The 17,238-nt window shown below is 39.5% G+C and overlaps 1 protein-coding gene across 1 annotated transcript; it reads left to right on the plus strand.

Annotated features, from left to right (window-relative positions):
• The first annotated feature begins 6,098 nt into the window (after positions 1 to 6,098).
• Positions 6,099 to 17,223, plus strand: LOC105010519 (polyribonucleotide nucleotidyltransferase 1, mitochondrial). The gene is made up of 28 exons (XM_010869844.4): positions 6,099 to 6,479; positions 6,765 to 6,825; positions 6,918 to 6,992; positions 9,756 to 9,861; positions 10,237 to 10,286; positions 10,398 to 10,461; positions 10,549 to 10,596; positions 10,684 to 10,797; positions 10,908 to 11,094; positions 11,186 to 11,237; positions 11,325 to 11,382; positions 11,504 to 11,600; positions 11,693 to 11,795; positions 11,939 to 12,009; positions 12,111 to 12,147; positions 12,266 to 12,332; positions 12,545 to 12,634; positions 12,765 to 12,818; positions 12,909 to 13,018; positions 13,120 to 13,191; positions 13,282 to 13,345; positions 13,544 to 13,627; positions 15,047 to 15,130; positions 15,332 to 15,438; positions 15,904 to 15,959; positions 16,093 to 16,171; positions 16,311 to 16,358; positions 16,458 to 17,223. Exons 1-28 carry the CDS (start codon positions 6,361 to 6,363, stop codon positions 16,611 to 16,613), a joined length of 2,313 nt encoding a protein of 770 aa, XP_010868146.1. The 5' UTR covers positions 6,099 to 6,360; the 3' UTR covers positions 16,614 to 17,223.
• The last annotated feature ends 15 nt before the right edge of the window (positions 17,224 to 17,238 follow it).

Here is a 17,238-nt window from a genome sequence, read left to right on the forward strand (position 1 = left end):
AGATGTCTTCTTCCGCCAAAACAAAATGCGCTCTATAATTGAAACAGAGCAAGAAAGTAGTGCGGCATCATACTGTATTATTATGTTCCATCCGGGATAGACGGTTGTATGTTGACTAGAGATTTCTAAGGGCATACCCTCAAATGATTTATTTACAGTTATTTCAATTGCAGGTCTTTTTAATGTTAATTAAAATATAGAGGCAGTGAATGTGTCAGTACGCGTTTTTTTGGTTAAAACACAACAATTTTTTTAACACAGAGAAGCACTAGATCAATGACATTTCCAGATAAATCTTTGTTACCTATTGTACATTAAACTGTCTACCAGCAAGCGTTACGATGGAAGGCTTTCCAGTGACACCTTGTGGATAACATAGTGGATGAATCAGGACGATGTGAACAAAAGATTGCAGGGTATGACGATACACAAAAATTGATACACAAGATTGTCTTTTCCAATAGACATCCACAATCAAGTTTGTGGGTGATATCATAGTGACGTCACATAAAACAAACCATGCACAGAAACACGTTAACGGGTCTAACGAGCTAGCCACGCTGAATTGCGCATGGACGACAGTCATATCAAAGTCACTCCTTCCATAAAGTTGTTTTTGAGACAATTTAAAACGTAGTTGCGGTGAAGTCCGTTTAGCTACAATTGGATCTAGGTTTTTGCTTTTCGATTTCAAGTCAATTAACAACTGTAGAGGTTACATGATCACTAATTACAGGTTACATGCTCATCATCCCTAGACATTCAGCAAAGTGGACCTAAACTCTAAAGCCTAGACCCTCACCCATTGAATAATATTAAACAACGTCACGTGCAAGTATGCTGGAGTTAGCCAACTCTTCTCTAAGTAACTATGCACCTCACAAGGATTCTGACCAATGAAGTTCAAGTCTGACACAGAAATATAGTCCTTTTGATTAAATTTGACCCTGCAACCACCAACAGTAGACACATGGCTACAGTTTGGATTGAATAGCGGGTGATGATAATCCTCCAAGTGAGCAAACCTGTTCACTCGTCCCCACAAGCTAAGTCAGGTGTCAAGGGGGCAGCTCTGGTAAAATGGACTGGCACTTAAGATGGCAGTCAAAAGTGCACCAGGTTTTAATGGGAAAGTGTCAAGGGCAGGTGCTCAGGGGCAGTCTACTTTGTGAATGGAAATGCTGGTTCCAGAGTAAGTACCCAACATAGCACGGGACAGTTTTATCTGACCTAAAACAGATTTGTCAAGAAGGGAGAGTGACACAGGTATTTTGTTTCACTGACCTAATGATAATTATATTAGTTTTTTGGTGTCACAGTGTGACAGCTTGCCCAAAGGATTGAGATGTCCTCCAAAAAAACAATAAAACAGGGTTTGTGAGTCCATGTAGCTGCAATTGGCTCCAAAAAGGGCTACATAGAGTACTATGCAAAGTCTCAGGGCACCTGAGAACATTGTATCAAGCTATTTATCTGGGCAGTAAGTGTTAATTTGCTTGTATAAACACTATTTAACATTAGAGTAAATATAATAAACCCAATTGAAAGTTAAACACTACTGGTTTTCCTATGGGATTTCTGTCTAAAACTAAATGACAGTTGCTATGCTGCTCACGTTGTCATGTCCAATGGCAAGCTCAAGAATCACACTTTCGATTCTTGTGCAAGTTTGTTCCGTTTTGTGAATGGAAATAATTAGGGTTATTTTTTAGTTGGTTTCGTTATTGTCCGTCTTGATGTTAAGAATGTGTTGAGCTCATCAGGGAAATTCGACCTCTGTGATCTTTTAAGCTGCTGTGTGTAGGTGGGGAGAAGGAACAGGGAGATATGCTCTAATTAGCCAAAGGAGGGTCCGACATGTTTATCCTTCATAACACCACCTCTCCAGCACTCACAGGAATCATCCATTTGATCTCGGTCAAACCCGTATGGTCATATAGCAGAGTCAGGTGCTGTCCTCCAGCCATATTTCATTTAAATGCACTGGAATCCCTGGTTTTCCTCTTTGATTAAAACCCTACACTGAGCTCACAAAAACGTGTTCTCCAGTGCGGCATGTTTGGGAACAAGAAAACTGGACGAGGAGGCCATGTATCTCCTTTTTACAGCCAATCGGAATCGGCTGCCCAACCTTTCCTCCATCATCGTCAATGTCTTTGGTGGGCCTCACCTCAAGTGACAGGTCACCTCGCCAGATAAGTCCAGGAACCGAGCGTAATGATCTTGTTCTGGTTGGCTGAAATACATGTCTAGTTGCTTTTGCACTGTCCAAAAGTGTTTGTCTGTTGTGTATGTAGTGAGTAACCAGGTGGACTAGAGGACCCAGCAGGAGAATAGGGCCTTATATATTGAAGAGGCACCACCCTGGCAGAGATGACCACACTGTGCAAGAGAGAAGCCGAGCCAGAATATTCTTCCAGTTGCACTGAAAGATGGCATTTCCAATTAGAGAGTAACGTTCTGTTTTTGCTCGAAATGCTTGCATTTTATTTATTTCACTTTCTTTCACTTTATTATGCTCTTCTAAGCCCCAAATTAAACTTTATTCTACCTTTCAAGGTTCAAGATTTTAGCTAAAATGTAAACATGCAGTTACATTCTCATCTTTATAACTACCTTAGAAAAGTTAGAAAAGATTTTTAAGAATTTATTTGCAATACAGTCATGGCTGTTACCCTATAACATCTCAAAACAATATTATGTAGTCCCAAATTCACATATGGAGTTTGATAAGTATGTTTTTAACCTTGCTTCTGTATCATCTTGAAACATGTTGCAGAAGGACCTATACTTTCATTCCAGCTGTTGACTCAAATCAAAGACTGGATGGCTGCCAAAACACATTCCTGCATTTTTAAACTCTGCTATGCACTTGCACCTGGGATTATTCGACCAGACGCATGGCTACCTTCTGGGCTCGGTTTAAAGTAATCTCCAAAGGGTGGTGCAAATTGGCTCAGGCCATTCTGAGCTGGTGGGAGGGATGGTTGGATTAAAATGCCTTGCCATGTTATGATCCGGCCATTTCTCACGGTGGAGCATACACGGTAAATGTGGTGATTAGCAAGATGAGCACACTCCTCCGGGCGTGTTGATTCCAGATTATTTCTTGGTTGAGCCAACAATTTAATAACGAGCAGTATGTTCTGATCTTTGACTCTCCGAGACCACATCGACTTGTTGAGGTGACTCAAGGCCAGCCCATAGTGATTCACACCAATAAAAAAGCCTCACAATAGCCATAATTGATTATTGAAAATGAATCTGAAGAGTACAATGTAACCAAAACACAATCATTGTCATGTAAATGGTTATGTCTTGGGGCTTAGCTAAAATGTATGTATCGAAGCACATCTCTTTCCCTGAAATAATGAGCAAGTTGAGATAAGAAAGGAGAGCTTCTGAGCTCATTTAAATAACTCACTATTACAGATGGTTCCTGGATGCTCATTCACATGGATTTACTGTAGGCCTATGTTTATGTTTAAAAAGAGAACACTGTGTTCTCTGGTTTGGATGATTTTTGGAATGAGGTGATTGTTGTCCAATTTTTGTGAGAGATCATTCATATCTTGTAGATTCAGAAAGAGACACTGATAACTCAACTCATCATGACTCATGTAATGCACAGCTATCACAATCTGTCGAATTAGTCATGAGGTACTTAGTTAAGGTCCATCTTAATTTTTTCAAGAGGGAGAACATTGTGTTTTTTACACGTTTACGTGGTGTGTCATAGAAGAGACCCAATTCATAATTACCTGGTGTTTCAGCTGTCAGAGAGCGACAGCAGCATTACTTGTGCAGACTGAACCCAGTAGGAAAAACAACTCAACGAAATTATTTGAACTTAGGCTTCTTAGAAACACAGTCCACCCCTTTGGCTAAGGAAACATAGCCTCTCCAAAGCCAGCATGCTGAAATCGAGCTGCAGCTGGGGTGCATGGAAAATGTCCTATTTAAAATAATATAAATTTAGCCTAACGCAAAGATTCCATTGACCAAGAATTGCCGCAAAATCAGAACACATCATTTTCTTAAGACACCATGGGCCCCTAGTTGCTTTTCAACAGCAGAGAGGGAAAGGCCTTACTAAAAAGAACATGCCTCTCTTTCCCTATTTCTGTTACTCCCACTCCTCCCTCTTTCTCAAAATAATTACTATATTCTCCTTTTATTGGTCTTACCACAAACATGTTGGACTCTTTCCAAAGTAAGAATGTGTATTGAAAAACATCACCACAAACCTCAATAACACAACAAATGATTGAAATATGCTTTTGGGATGACTGACCTCCTTCCCTTCATCCTGAGGGCTGACATGGAAAATCAAACCAAATGTATAAAATCCCCCCTGTTGATATAAAGCCCTTTGGCAAAGGTCAACCTGATTACAACCAGAAATAACAAAACATTCCCGGGTGTTTTGTTTCAGTACCCCAAACTCTACCCCAAAATAATTGACTGTGTACTGTATGTGGAGCTGAACAAAAACCCACAGCTGTGTTACACTGCAATGCACTATGTGGAGATACTACACACCTGACAGGCTCAGTCTGTCCCTCTTCAAGCCTGATGAAAAATAACTGATAGCTAATGGCTACATTTGACTGGTGAAAAATTAGCATAATGGCCACCACATGTTGTATATTATCCCATTCTATTTCCAGTTGTTTCCCCACAGAAAAGTATTTGCACATTTCCACTTAAAAAAAAAAGCCCACACATAATTAGAATTGCATTTCCAAGACAATCTACTTTCTATTAAAGACCATGAAACAATAAGTATCTAATTGCAAGTTGAATGAAACATTCAGTGAATGGACCGGACACTGTTTGCCTTTGTCGCTGGATATTGTCAGAATAGAAGCTACTAACCTGTGCTAATCCATAGCAACTGGACAAACCTAATTAAATTGTATGAAAAAAACTGCTGATGATAATCTGTTTCCATAACAACTACAGCCTCCCATCCAATCCTTAGCATGGTTGCTCACCCTAATCTCATTTTACTAAACGCAGGACGCCATCCTAACGTTCAGCAGGGGGGATCTTATTGACACACGAGGCATGACGTTAAAGAGCGTGTAATCTGAGCCAGCCCAAAAAGAAAGGAAACATTTTTGTAAGATGTGCCTAGTGTAGAATGGTCTGTGTAAATACAACATAATTAGGGAATAATAGTGATTCTGATTTTGAACACAGCATTGGCCGCACAGATGAGGCCATAATCATATCAATATCAGGATAACTGACTCGCTGATCCCTCCTGATGACCTGGTTGATGTTGTAATTACATGACTGATTGGGTCATCAGGGGAGTCAGCCAATAAAGTTAGAACTCCCATGGTGGATGCACTTAATGCCATTGTCTATGCTGGGTGTTTTCTCCCAGTTATGTCCTCCATGATCATAGCCTTTATTTGTATTAGCAAATTCTACAAATCACCAGTAGAGGGCAAAGTTTTAAAAAAAATCACACTGAATCTGGAGGAAATGTTTACAAACTGGCTCATTACCAGTAGCAGGGATACAACTTTGGAACATTGCTATGCCCATTTAATACATAATCGGGATGGCAGGGTAGCCTAGAGGTGTTGTGTCAAAAGGTTGCTGGATTGAACCCCTGAGCTGTCAAGGTGATCTGTGGATCTTCTCTTGAGCAAGGCACTAACTCTAATTAATCCAGGGCTTCATACATAAGAGTTGTAGCACCTACTTGTGTGTGGTGAACAGGACAAAAGTAACATGGATTCATATTTTGAAATATAGTTGACATAAATTGTATATTTTCAATATTCCTAACTGTATTTGAAATAACAATATTACTTTGTAGAGCAAACAATAAGCTGAATGGTACACCAATTTGAGCATTAAAGGAGGTAAGGTCAACATGTCATGCTTAAATATGTGTATACGTATACATACATATAAACATACATATTGGTGATTGGTTCATTCAAGCACAAGTTCCCGCAAGTGAATGACAAGATCTCATACACTAAACTACAGCAGCAGGATGGATTCTTTGCGACTCCTTGTCCAACAATTACCCATAATGCACCGTGTGGCTCATTGACGGGATACGATTATAACAAAGAGGTATTTTACGATTCCAATAGTGTTTCCGAAATCCCCATCTCTGGTGCAGCATAATAGTTTCATGTTCCTGGACGTAAAAACGAAATTAACGCACCTCTTGTTATGGCGATACACAAATAATGGCCAATCACAGGACCCGTTATTACGTATTTCCGTGCATGTACACTGTCATGTCAGCCCACATGCGCACCACAGTTGTGTGAAGGATACATTTTTCCATTAAAAATAAATATTTTATGTTAGTTCTCCTCGAATAATATGAGAAATTTACTGAGGCTTGGGCCATCGCTTGTCCGACTAAACGTGCGGTTGTGTCACCAGACCGTGTGGAACAGCCATGGAACAATAAGAAAAGTCGAAGTAGACTTGGGGGAAAAGTAAGTACAGTAGAAATCTGAATTTGCCAGTGGCTAGCTAGCTAACCACAGTAGTTAATTATGCGTAGCTTGCTAATAACATAAGGTTACTGCACACAGTGACAATAACTAATATCAGTAGGCTAAGGTTGTATTTGTATTATTCATCGCAGTGTTGAACATGCTAATTTCGTTTTTGTTATATTATCTAATAGATTATTCATGAGTGTTGTAAGGTCTGTATAACTGTTACTAACCTCAGATGTTTTCTGACTTGGCTACCTTGTTTTTGTTCGTTTTTTAAAGAAAACTTGAGATCTCCACAGGGAAACTTGCCAGATTTGCAGATGGGTCAGCTGTTGTGCAGGTATATTGTTTTATAATTTTTCAGAGTTGGTACGTGAATATTCACAAGATGCTCTGACCAGTTACTCTGATATATTCTACAAATTTTTCCAGCTTGGAGATACAACAGTGATGGTGACTGCTGTCAGCAAAACTAAACCATCCCCCTCCCAATTTATGCCACTCGTGGTGAGTTAATGCACTGTTTTTTAAAGTGGTGTTATATGTTTATTTTCATTACCCTTCAAATATTTTTTAAAACATGTACTCCCTAAATGCATTCTATTTAGGCAGTACATTTTTAACATCTAGAAGACTTACAAAATCTATTGCAAACCTTACAACCTTTCTTAAACCTTTTCTCAGGGACCCCTACATTTTCAGTGTATTTGTCGACTTATTTCAAATGCTCTTTAAATTGGTAGTTAGAAGGATTTGATGGCATAAACGGGGAGCCCAACTAGCAATGCGTTTCAGTAGTTCAGACATGAGGTGTACAAGTGGTTGGATTTGGACCTGAGCCACTTCTTTTGTGTGGTAAGGTAGAGCTCTACTAATGTTGTAGAGTCTTATCCTGCAGGAGTGAGTCAGTGCCTTGAAGTTTAACAGAGAATAGCACAATATTGTTTAGTACCACACCAAGTCTCTTAGCACTCTGGGAGAGGGAGAACAACTGTGAATATGAACTGTGATGGGGAGATCTTTGAGTGGATAGCCCTTCCCCAGGAGAAAGAGCAGCTCAATTCCTATGTCATCTGGTGGACGTAGCCTGCCAGGTAGGATCCAATCCAAAAGTGTTGCCGAGTCTGAGATGCCAGTCGTGAGAGGGTGGAGAGTAATGGTTCCCAGTGTTGTTCCCAGTGTCTAATGGTTCCCAGTGTTGTTCCCAGTGTCTAATGGTTCCCAGTGTCTAATGGTTCCCAGTGTCTAATGGTTCCCAGTGTTGTTCCCAGTGTCTAATGGTTCCCAGTGTTGTTCCCAGTGTCTAATGGTTCCCAGTGTTGTTCCCAGTGTCCAATAGTTCCCAGTGTTGTTCCCAGTGTCTAATGGTTCCCAGTGTCTAATGGTCCCCAGTGTTGTTCCCAGTGTCTAATGGTTCCCAGTGTCTAATGGTTCCCAGTGTCTAAATGTTCCCAGTGTTGTTCCCAGTGTCTAATGGTTCCCAGTGTTGTTCCCAGTGTCTAATGGTTCCCAGTGTTGTTCCCAGTGTCTAATGGTTCCCAGTGTCTAATGGTTCCCAGTGTCTAATGGTTCCCAGTATCTAATGGTTCCCAGTGTTGTTCCCAGTATCTAATGGTTCCCAGTGTCTAAATGTTCCCAGTGTTGTTCCCAGTGTCTAATGGTTCCCAGTGTCTAAATGTTCCCAGTGTTGTTCCCAGTATCTAATGGTTCCCAGTGTCTAATGGTTCCCAGTGTCTAATGGTTCCCAGTGTCTAAATGTTCCCAGTGTTGTTCCCAGTATCTAATGGTTCCCAGTGTTGTTCCCAGTATCTAATGGTTCCCAGTGTTGTTCCCAGTATCTAATGGTTCCCGGTGTTGTTCCCAGTATCTAATGGTTTACCAGTGTTGTTCCCAGTATCTAATGGTTTACCGGTGTTGTTCCCAGTATCTAATGGTTTACCAGTGTTGTTCCCAGTATCTAATGGTTTACCGGTGTTGTTCCCAGTATCTAATGGTTTACCGGTGTTGTTCCCAGTATCTAATGGTTTACCGGTGTTGATCCCAGTATCTAATGGTTTACCAGTGTTGTTCCCAGTATCTAATGGTTTGCCAATGTTTTCCCCAGTATCTAATGGTTTGCTAATGTTTTCCCCAGTATCTAATGGTTTGCCAATGTTTTCCCCAGTATCTAATGGTTTGCCAATGTTTTCCCCAGTATCTAATGGTTTGCCAATGTTTTCCCCAGTATCTAATGGTTTGCCAATGTTTTCCCCAGTATCTAATGGTCTGCCAATGTTTTCCCCAGTATCTAATGGTTTGCCAGTGTTTTCCCCAGTATCTAATGGTTTGCCAGTGTTTTCCCCAGTATCTAATGGTTTGCCAATGTTTTCCCCTGGTTCTAATGATTTGCCAGTGTTTTCCCCAGGTTCTAATGGTTTGCCAGTGTTTTCCCCAGGTTCTAATGGTTTGCCAGTGTTTTCCCCAGGTTCTAATGGTTTGCCAGTGTTTTCCCCAGTATCTAATGGTTTACCAGTGTTTTCCCCAGTGTCTGATGGTTCCCAGTATCTGATGGTTCCCAGTATCTGATGGTTTCCAGTGTCGAATTCAGTGGGTGGATGTGTGACAGATGAGTTGGTTGTGGTTAAGTGAACCAATCCTAAAGCCTGACTGGATAGGTTTTTGGACAGACATTAGACTGCTACCATGGATAGTTCATGGATAATCAGTCTAAAACATATCACCTGTGAAAATATTTGTTTCCACAAGCCAGAATATTGAATGGACTGATATATTAACATACCGTCCAGCTTGGACTTTGGCAACTCGATTAAGCTTACTTTTTGAGATGCCGGGCTGTATATTACTGTTTTTTCTTGTATTTTTGTTTGTATTTTTAAACTCTTGATGTGATGCAAAATGTGCAAACTAGCTAAACACAAGTGAAGTTTTTACCCTATCAGTGGAAAAATATCTGATGTATGTTTTACTCTGGTGATTGCTGTAAAAATACAATTAGTAAAAAAAATCTTACTAATTGTATTTTTCCATCTACACACCTGTATGCTTGAGTTGAGTTAGTAACATTCCGCAGATCACCTACTACATAAGGACAAAATATGACAATAGAAAACATATGTTTAAAAAGAGTTTATTTAACATTGTGATTTTCGATGGGATTTAATGAAAGTGGTAGGGACAAGAATGTCAGTCTTGCACTCAGATTCTGTAAGGGCCTGTTGTCCAGGTGTCTTTAGGTCTCTTGGCTAGAGCTGTGGGTTTTTTGATTGACAGGTGGACTACAGGCAGAAAGCAGCTGCTGCTGGTAGGATCCCTACTAACCACCTTCGGCGAGAGTTGGGCTCCACTGAAAATGAGATTCTGACCAGTAGGCTTATAGGTGAGAAGATTATTCAATTTCCTACCCAATAACTGTTACTACAGTACAGCTGGGCAATATAGACAAACGTATATTGTGAAAACGTTTCCTAAATTGATGCGATAATGATAAATAGAATGATACGTTTAAAACAATGATGTGCACCATAGTTCTTATTACACCTTTAAAGTACTGCTAGTAGTTTGTTTTTGTTACATCTATCAATTCTTAAATTCATAATCTCCCATATTCGCAAACATATTTAATTTCAAACACGCATTTCTCTGGGGTAAGCTACAAGCCACAATATTGCAATGGACATCATCAGAAAAACATGCTCTATACTCTTTAGATTAGTTGGACCTTAACGGTATCATTTTGGTTGTCTCACCTCAGACAGGGCAATCAGACCTCTTTTTCCAGCTGGTTATTTCTATGACACTCAGGTGAGTCAACAGCTTGTTGCTACTTATGAGCAGTATGTACAGTATCTATGCATTACCCATTGGTTTGAACCGTTATTATGAGCAATGGTCTAGAGCTGTGTTTATCTTCAGGTCCTATGTAACCTGTTGGCAGTCGATGGTGTCAATGATCCTGATGTACTGGCCATTAACGGAGGTGACAAGAGATTGTTTTCCTGTTTGAAGCAGTCACATGGTCTGTTTGACGTCCAGGGACTGAATTGACTGTATCTCTTGCCCACAGCCTCAGCAGCTCTTGCCCTGTCTGACATTCCTTGGAATGGACCCATTGGTTAGTATCTCTTACAAGTACTTGCGTCCTTTTTGTTCTTTGATGCGCAGTATGTGGTTTTAACCATATGGATTCATGGTTATTTAGGTGCTGTGCGCATTGGTCTGGTTAATGGGGAGTTCCTGGTGAACCCAACCCGAAAGGAAATGGCTTCCAGCACTCTCAACCTCATTGTGGCTGGTGCGGCACTCAGCCAAGTTGGTTAGTCGATTATATATCCCACATGTCTTCTACATCCGTATCGGTAATAGAATGATACAGTGCGTGTTATACCATATTTATAAAATATAGATCTGTTTCATTTGTCTTAGTGATGATCGAGGCATCTGCTGAGAACGTGTTACAGCAGGACTTCTGTCACGCTATCAAGGTTGGCGTGAAACACACACAACAAATCATACTGGCTATTCAGCAGATGGCCAGACAAGCAAAGGTGTCCAAGCGCACACCGTCCAAAACCTTTTCTGCTCCCTCAGAAATGATTGAGCTTGCACGAAAGTAAGACATTACGTTTCGGACTCAATATTTGAAGTCATATCATATGTTCTGTATTGATTCTTACATGACCACACCATTGTCTTGTTTTCAGCTTGGCCTCTGAAAAGGTCTATGCTGTTTTCACAGACTACACTCATGATAAAGTAAGTATTTATCACTAGGCGGTGATGTTATTGTGAATAGGTGGTACTTCAATTTAATACGATCAGTAACTTATTATGTCCTTTCAGATCTCCAGAGATGATGCCATTAACAAAATACGATTAGAAACAGAGGAACAAATTAAAGGTGTGGCTCATTGCTATATTCCAAACCAATGTTATGCTACAAGACTATTTAGAAAATGTTCTTGTGGGTAGTCATTCACGGTTTACTGTCTGTCTGCTTTACATATGTCTTTATTCTATAGAGAAATATCCTGACGCAGAACATTTTGAGGTGATTGAGTCTTTCAACAGTGTGTGCAAGGAAGTCTTTCGCAATTTGGTTTTGAATGAATACAGAAGGTAAAGAGAAGTCTCAGTATTATTTAACGTGATTGTGAGTAATATGTGTACAGTATGCCTTATAGCATTACAATCGGTTCTTTGTTTTACAGATGTGATGGAAGAGACCTGACATCATTGAGAAACATTAATTGTGAGACAGACGTCTTTAAGCCTCTACATGGGTCTGCTCTTTTCCAGAGGGGACAGACACAGGTAACGATAAGGCACTACAAAGAAATGTACTGAATCCTATATATTTTGGTCAGGGAAGTCAAGTTGGAGACAGGATTCTCATGTGTTTGGGGTTGTCTGTCATTGTATCTTTCACTGTAGTTAATAAAGCCTTTCCTCTTTAGGTACTGTGCTCTGTAACTTTTGATTCATTGGAGTCAAGTGTTAAAACCGACATCATCACTACAGCGTTAAGGTACGACTTTACCTCATTAGTTAAGTCCTTGAATTTATATTTCAAGCTAATGTAAATGCAATTTTAATGTAGGTTAGCTAAAACTAGTTGCTCTCTAACAGTGGAATCAAAGACAAGAATTTCATGCTTCATTATGAGGTAAGGACCACATTTTACAAAATGGAATAATTTCAGTAAGATTAGCTTCTTCGTTATTGCATACACAAAAAAAACAAAAAAATATTATTTGGGCTAAAATAGTATTTCAATTTTTCAGTTCCCGCCTTACGCAACCAATGAGATTGGAAAGATGAGTGGAATGAACAGAAGAGAGCTTGGTCATGGTAAGTCTGTGTGTAGCTCACTGGTAGCCCCAACATGGACTGATAAATAGTATAACCTGGTGTGCTTTACTGGGGCTGCAAAAACATGTACCAAGTACCCCAATGGTCCTAGTTGGAAACCACTGGATTCAAAGTCCCCCATGGTTAGTGTGTGAATGGCTTGTGTACATTGACGTGACAATTTATTTAATGTTCTGTTTCAACAATGATAGGGGCACTGGCCGAGAAGTCTCTGAGACCTGTGATCCCGAAAGACTTCCCGTTCACTATTAGAGTCACCTCTGAGGTTCTGGAGTCCAATGGTGAGCTCTTCAGATGACTTCAATTCTGCTTCTCTTTTTTTTTTATTACCCAGGTTAATAGCCTTTAAAGTTCAATGGCCACGTCATGGTCATTGCTATGAGTTTATATTAAGCACCGTTCTCCTCACAGGGTCCTCGTCTATGGCATCAGCATGTGGAGGCAGTCTGGCTCTGATGGATGCTGGTACTGTAATTAATGTTTTTGAAGTAGAATATATAAACACCATTTTAAAATATTTGTTGAGAATTCTCCCATTTCTCCCATTTGCTCCAGGTGTGCCTATTACATCAGCTGTAGCAGGTGTTGCTATTGGACTTATTTCCAAGGCAAACCCAGAAAATCCATCGGAAATCCAAGACTATCGAATACTGACTGATATCCTGGTAACCATTATTACTAGTATTGTCTATGATATATTACAAAAGTACCATAATGGTATCCCATGTCTGCAGAACCATTTCATTTGCGTTTGCTGTCACCACAGGGAATAGAGGACTATCTTGGAGACATGGACTTCAAACTATCAGGAACAAATAAGGGTATCAATGCATTACAGGTACTGTATCTGAATGTCTAATGTTTACTCTATACTGTCCTATTTGGTCAACTGGATACATCTTTTTCTAAAATGTATGACACCTCCTAGGCTGATGTGAAGATACCAGGATTACCTCTGAAACTTGTAATGGAGGCCATTCAGCAAGCAACGGGTAAACGAAAGAACTGTACCAAAAATGTTAGCCATTATATAATCATAAGAAATTAAAGTATTTTATATATTTTTTTTGGTAATTTAGAAGACTGTTATCCATAACCATTCACATTAATATTGTGATAGGTAGGACGTATTAGCAAATGTTTCTAATATTGAAGTCACTAATCCTCACTTAATTCTGATGTTCTTTTAGCTGCTAAGAGGGAGATTTTAGGCATCATGAACAAGACCATTTCCAAGCCTAGGGCTAACAGAAAGGAAAATGGCCCCGTTGTAGGTAAGTCTCTTGGCTAGTGGATTTACAGTGGATTGCATAAGTAATCAGTCTTGGACTTTTTGCATCTGTTCCTTAATGAAATGTGATTTAAATTAATTGAATTAGGACTTACTTTGTAGTTTGAATAAAATTAAAATCATGTGTTATAAGCTAATACTCTAAAAGCTTTGCACACTGAATTGTGCATTATTTTACCGTAAAGTCCCTAGGCTGTGTCAGGTTATTTGAATCAGGGCTAGACTACAATTTCCAATTCTCACCATAGACCTTAAAAGGGTTTAAGTTAAATCTGTAAGTTGGGCACTCAAGGACATTATTCCTGGTGAACGACTGGATTGAAGGTTTGGCCTTGTTTGTTTTCCTGCTGGAAGGTGAATTCTAATACAAGTATCTGATTTAAAGCAGAATAAAGAAGGGTGTCCTGTAGGATTTTCCCTGTAGTTATGTACATTCTCTGTCGTTTCATCTAAATGACAACCCAGTTTTTGCCAGTGTCAAGAATACCTATATTATAATGCAGCCACCACCATACTCAAGAGGTGCTGACGACATTAATTCAACCAGTACGAATGAAGAAATGAACTCATTCTCCTGTTTTGTGTCACTGTGTGTGCTGCTGTGAGCATGGAGAAAAGATGGAAAACCAGAGAACTAGAGAACTCCATCTCCAGACACTGAGATTATTCTCTTTCCACCACACATAATATTTTCAAAAAGTTTAAAGCCAGTGCCACTGTAGTTAACCTTCTAGGGTGTGGCTGAAAGAGAACTTAATGAAAGTTTGTGGCGAAAGATTGTTCAGATGGTTGAAAAAGCACCTTGATTAACTTCCAAACAGATTCACGCTGACCTTCTGACACAAGGTACAACATTTTCATCAAGCACCATCCTTCGCCAACTCCGTAGAAGAGATTTGTATGGTAGTAGACCAAATACTGAGAAAGACATAATAATTGGTCTTCCAGCAGGACAACGACCCAAAACACACTTCGAAAAGCACCTAGGCATTGTTCAAGACAACGCTTGCCTGTTCTGAAGTGGCCAGCAGTGAATCCAGACTGAAATCCCTTTAAAAACCTGTGAAGAAAAATGAACAGCAGTTGGGAAGCACCCTTCAAAACAGGGAGAACTGGGGCAGTTTTCACAATGAGAATGGGTTAAACAGACAGTACAGAGGTGCAGGAAGCTCATCCATGGATATAGAGATCTTGATTGGAGATATTTTTGCCAAAGGCTGTGCTACCATATATTATGTCTACGGAGTCAGTCATTGTGTCAATGCTATTTATTTTTATTTTCTGATCTTAAAAAGATAAAGGTTCTGAATCAAAAACTGTTTTTTTATAGGTGCAAAGGTGGTGATTGTTTAATTCACTCTATAGACTTTGATTGTATGGATTTTTTTCTGTCTGTCTGCAGAAAATGTCAGAGTCCCTGTCTCCAGACGAGCACGCTTTGTTGGGCCAGGGGGCTATAACCTCCGCAGACTACAAGCTCAAACGGGTAACATATGATAAAATATGTGTATATACAGTATGTCAATGTAAAAAGAGTTTTTTTTAAACCCATACTCCTTTATATTTCATCCATAACTGTAGTTTGCTTTGGATAGAATTTTTGCATTATTTTCCCAACATTTGTCATAGGTTATTGGAAATGTACAGACCATTTACTCCCTCATGTGGTTGACTGTGACATTGGCAGGTGTAACGATAAGCCAGGTGGATGAGGAAACCTTCTCTGTGTTTGCACCTACTCCTGGTGCCATGAACGAAGCCCAGGAGTTCATTACAGACATCTGCAAGGATGATGTGAGTCCTACTACAATGTATTGCCATTCCTCAATGCATTTTGATTTACTCCCCATTGAACATGATTTCATTATATCCTCCAAACATGCACTACTTACCAACAATATTGTGTGCATACATTGCCCTCCAGAATTATTGGAGCCCTTGGTAAAGTTGAGCAAATTAATATATCAATGAGAAGATACTTCTATTAGATTTGGTTCATAACAAAAAAGAAAATTGTTTGAAGACTAACTTCAAAGTTTAGATTTTGCTCATTTAATTGTGACATCAAGTGGAAAACTAAAGACCGTTTTCATTGCCTATTTTGCTTATCTTAATCAGGAGGCCAATAATTCTGGAGGGTATGTCTATTATATTATATTCCGTTATTCTTACAATGATTGCCTGGTGAACGGTCTGCTCTGGGTTGGGGTTAAAAATGTTAAATACTATGAATCTGAGAGTGCATTCTCTGCCTTACAGCAAGAGCAGCAGTTAGAGTTTGGATCTGTTTACACTGCAACCATCACAGAAATAAGGTACTCAGTGCTCCGTTATTGAAGGCTGCTGTTTCATCTCAAGTGATTGGCTTCTAATTGGATTACTAACAGAGAGGAAAAGTTCAAAGGAAACTTCCTGGCTTGACAAACTTCTGTTTCCATTGCTCCAAAGGGACATTGGTGTCATGGTGAAGCTGTATCCCAACATGAGTGCTGTTCTGCTCCATAACTCTCAGCTGGACCACAAACGGGTAAGAATTCATTCCCAGAATACCATGCAGGGATTACTGGACCTTTAAAAGCTTTTGCCTGTTTTGGGAAGGATTGCATTTGTTGATTGTATTCTGTTTATTTTTATGTAAATTAATTTCATGCTCTTAATTTCTCCAGATCAAACACCCAAGTGCTCTTGGATTAGAGGTTGGTCAGCAGATTCAGGTATGTGTTACAGTTGGATTGTCCTTCTAATTCTTTAGTTGGAAAATGTGCTTGACTTCATGACTAATATTTTTTTTTTTGTTGGATCTCTGTCCACAGGTTAAATACTTTGGGCGTGACCCAACAGATGGCAGAATGAGGCTTTCAAGGAAGGTGTTACAATCTCCAGTAGCAACAGTTGTTAAGACATTGAGTGAGAAACAGAGCATCAGCATGGGCACCGGGAATGACCAAGCAACTAGCACCGCCTCTTGAATCTCCTTGTCCTCCTAGTCTAGGTGACCCACTGTCAATTGGCATGCATCTTAAAGGACAATTACCATTTGGTTTCTAATCCTAAAGTCGTTTTTTATGCTAAGAGAAATTGTAATGGTTCAGTTTTTCTTTAAACAGCTATTACTAAATAATGCTGTCTATAGCCTCAACTTGCTCAATATCAATGGAGATGATCACTGTGGTGGCGTGTTTATTTTTATTGGCCAAGAGAACTGTACATAACATCAAACCAAACGTGACACTTATTTCAGGTAGCTTTTAGTGTTTTTGGTCACATTCCCACAGAGAAAAAAATTGATTAGATAATTGAATCATTCCATTTCCTCTTAGCCCATGAATCACCATCTTATCAATTTAAAAAAGAAAATGCATTTCTCCCCTAAAGACTTAAAATCTTGACTTCACTGAACTTGTTGGTTGCTGATGTTGCCAATGATATTACCTTTGTCTGGATGGCGACATTGTCCTTAGCTATAAATGAAACATTTGCCAGGAATTATGTTAGGTTAGACGGTTGTTTTGTTAATGCTAGGCATTTGTTTGTATATATTTTATAAAAAGTGCAATAAATATGTAAATGAACAATTTACTGTTTTACATTGAT

The sequence above is a fragment of the Esox lucius genome, chromosome 6 (assembly GCF_011004845.1).
Source record: "Esox lucius isolate fEsoLuc1 chromosome 6, fEsoLuc1.pri, whole genome shotgun sequence".
Lineage (NCBI taxonomy): Eukaryota > Metazoa > Chordata > Actinopteri > Esociformes > Esocidae > Esox > Esox lucius.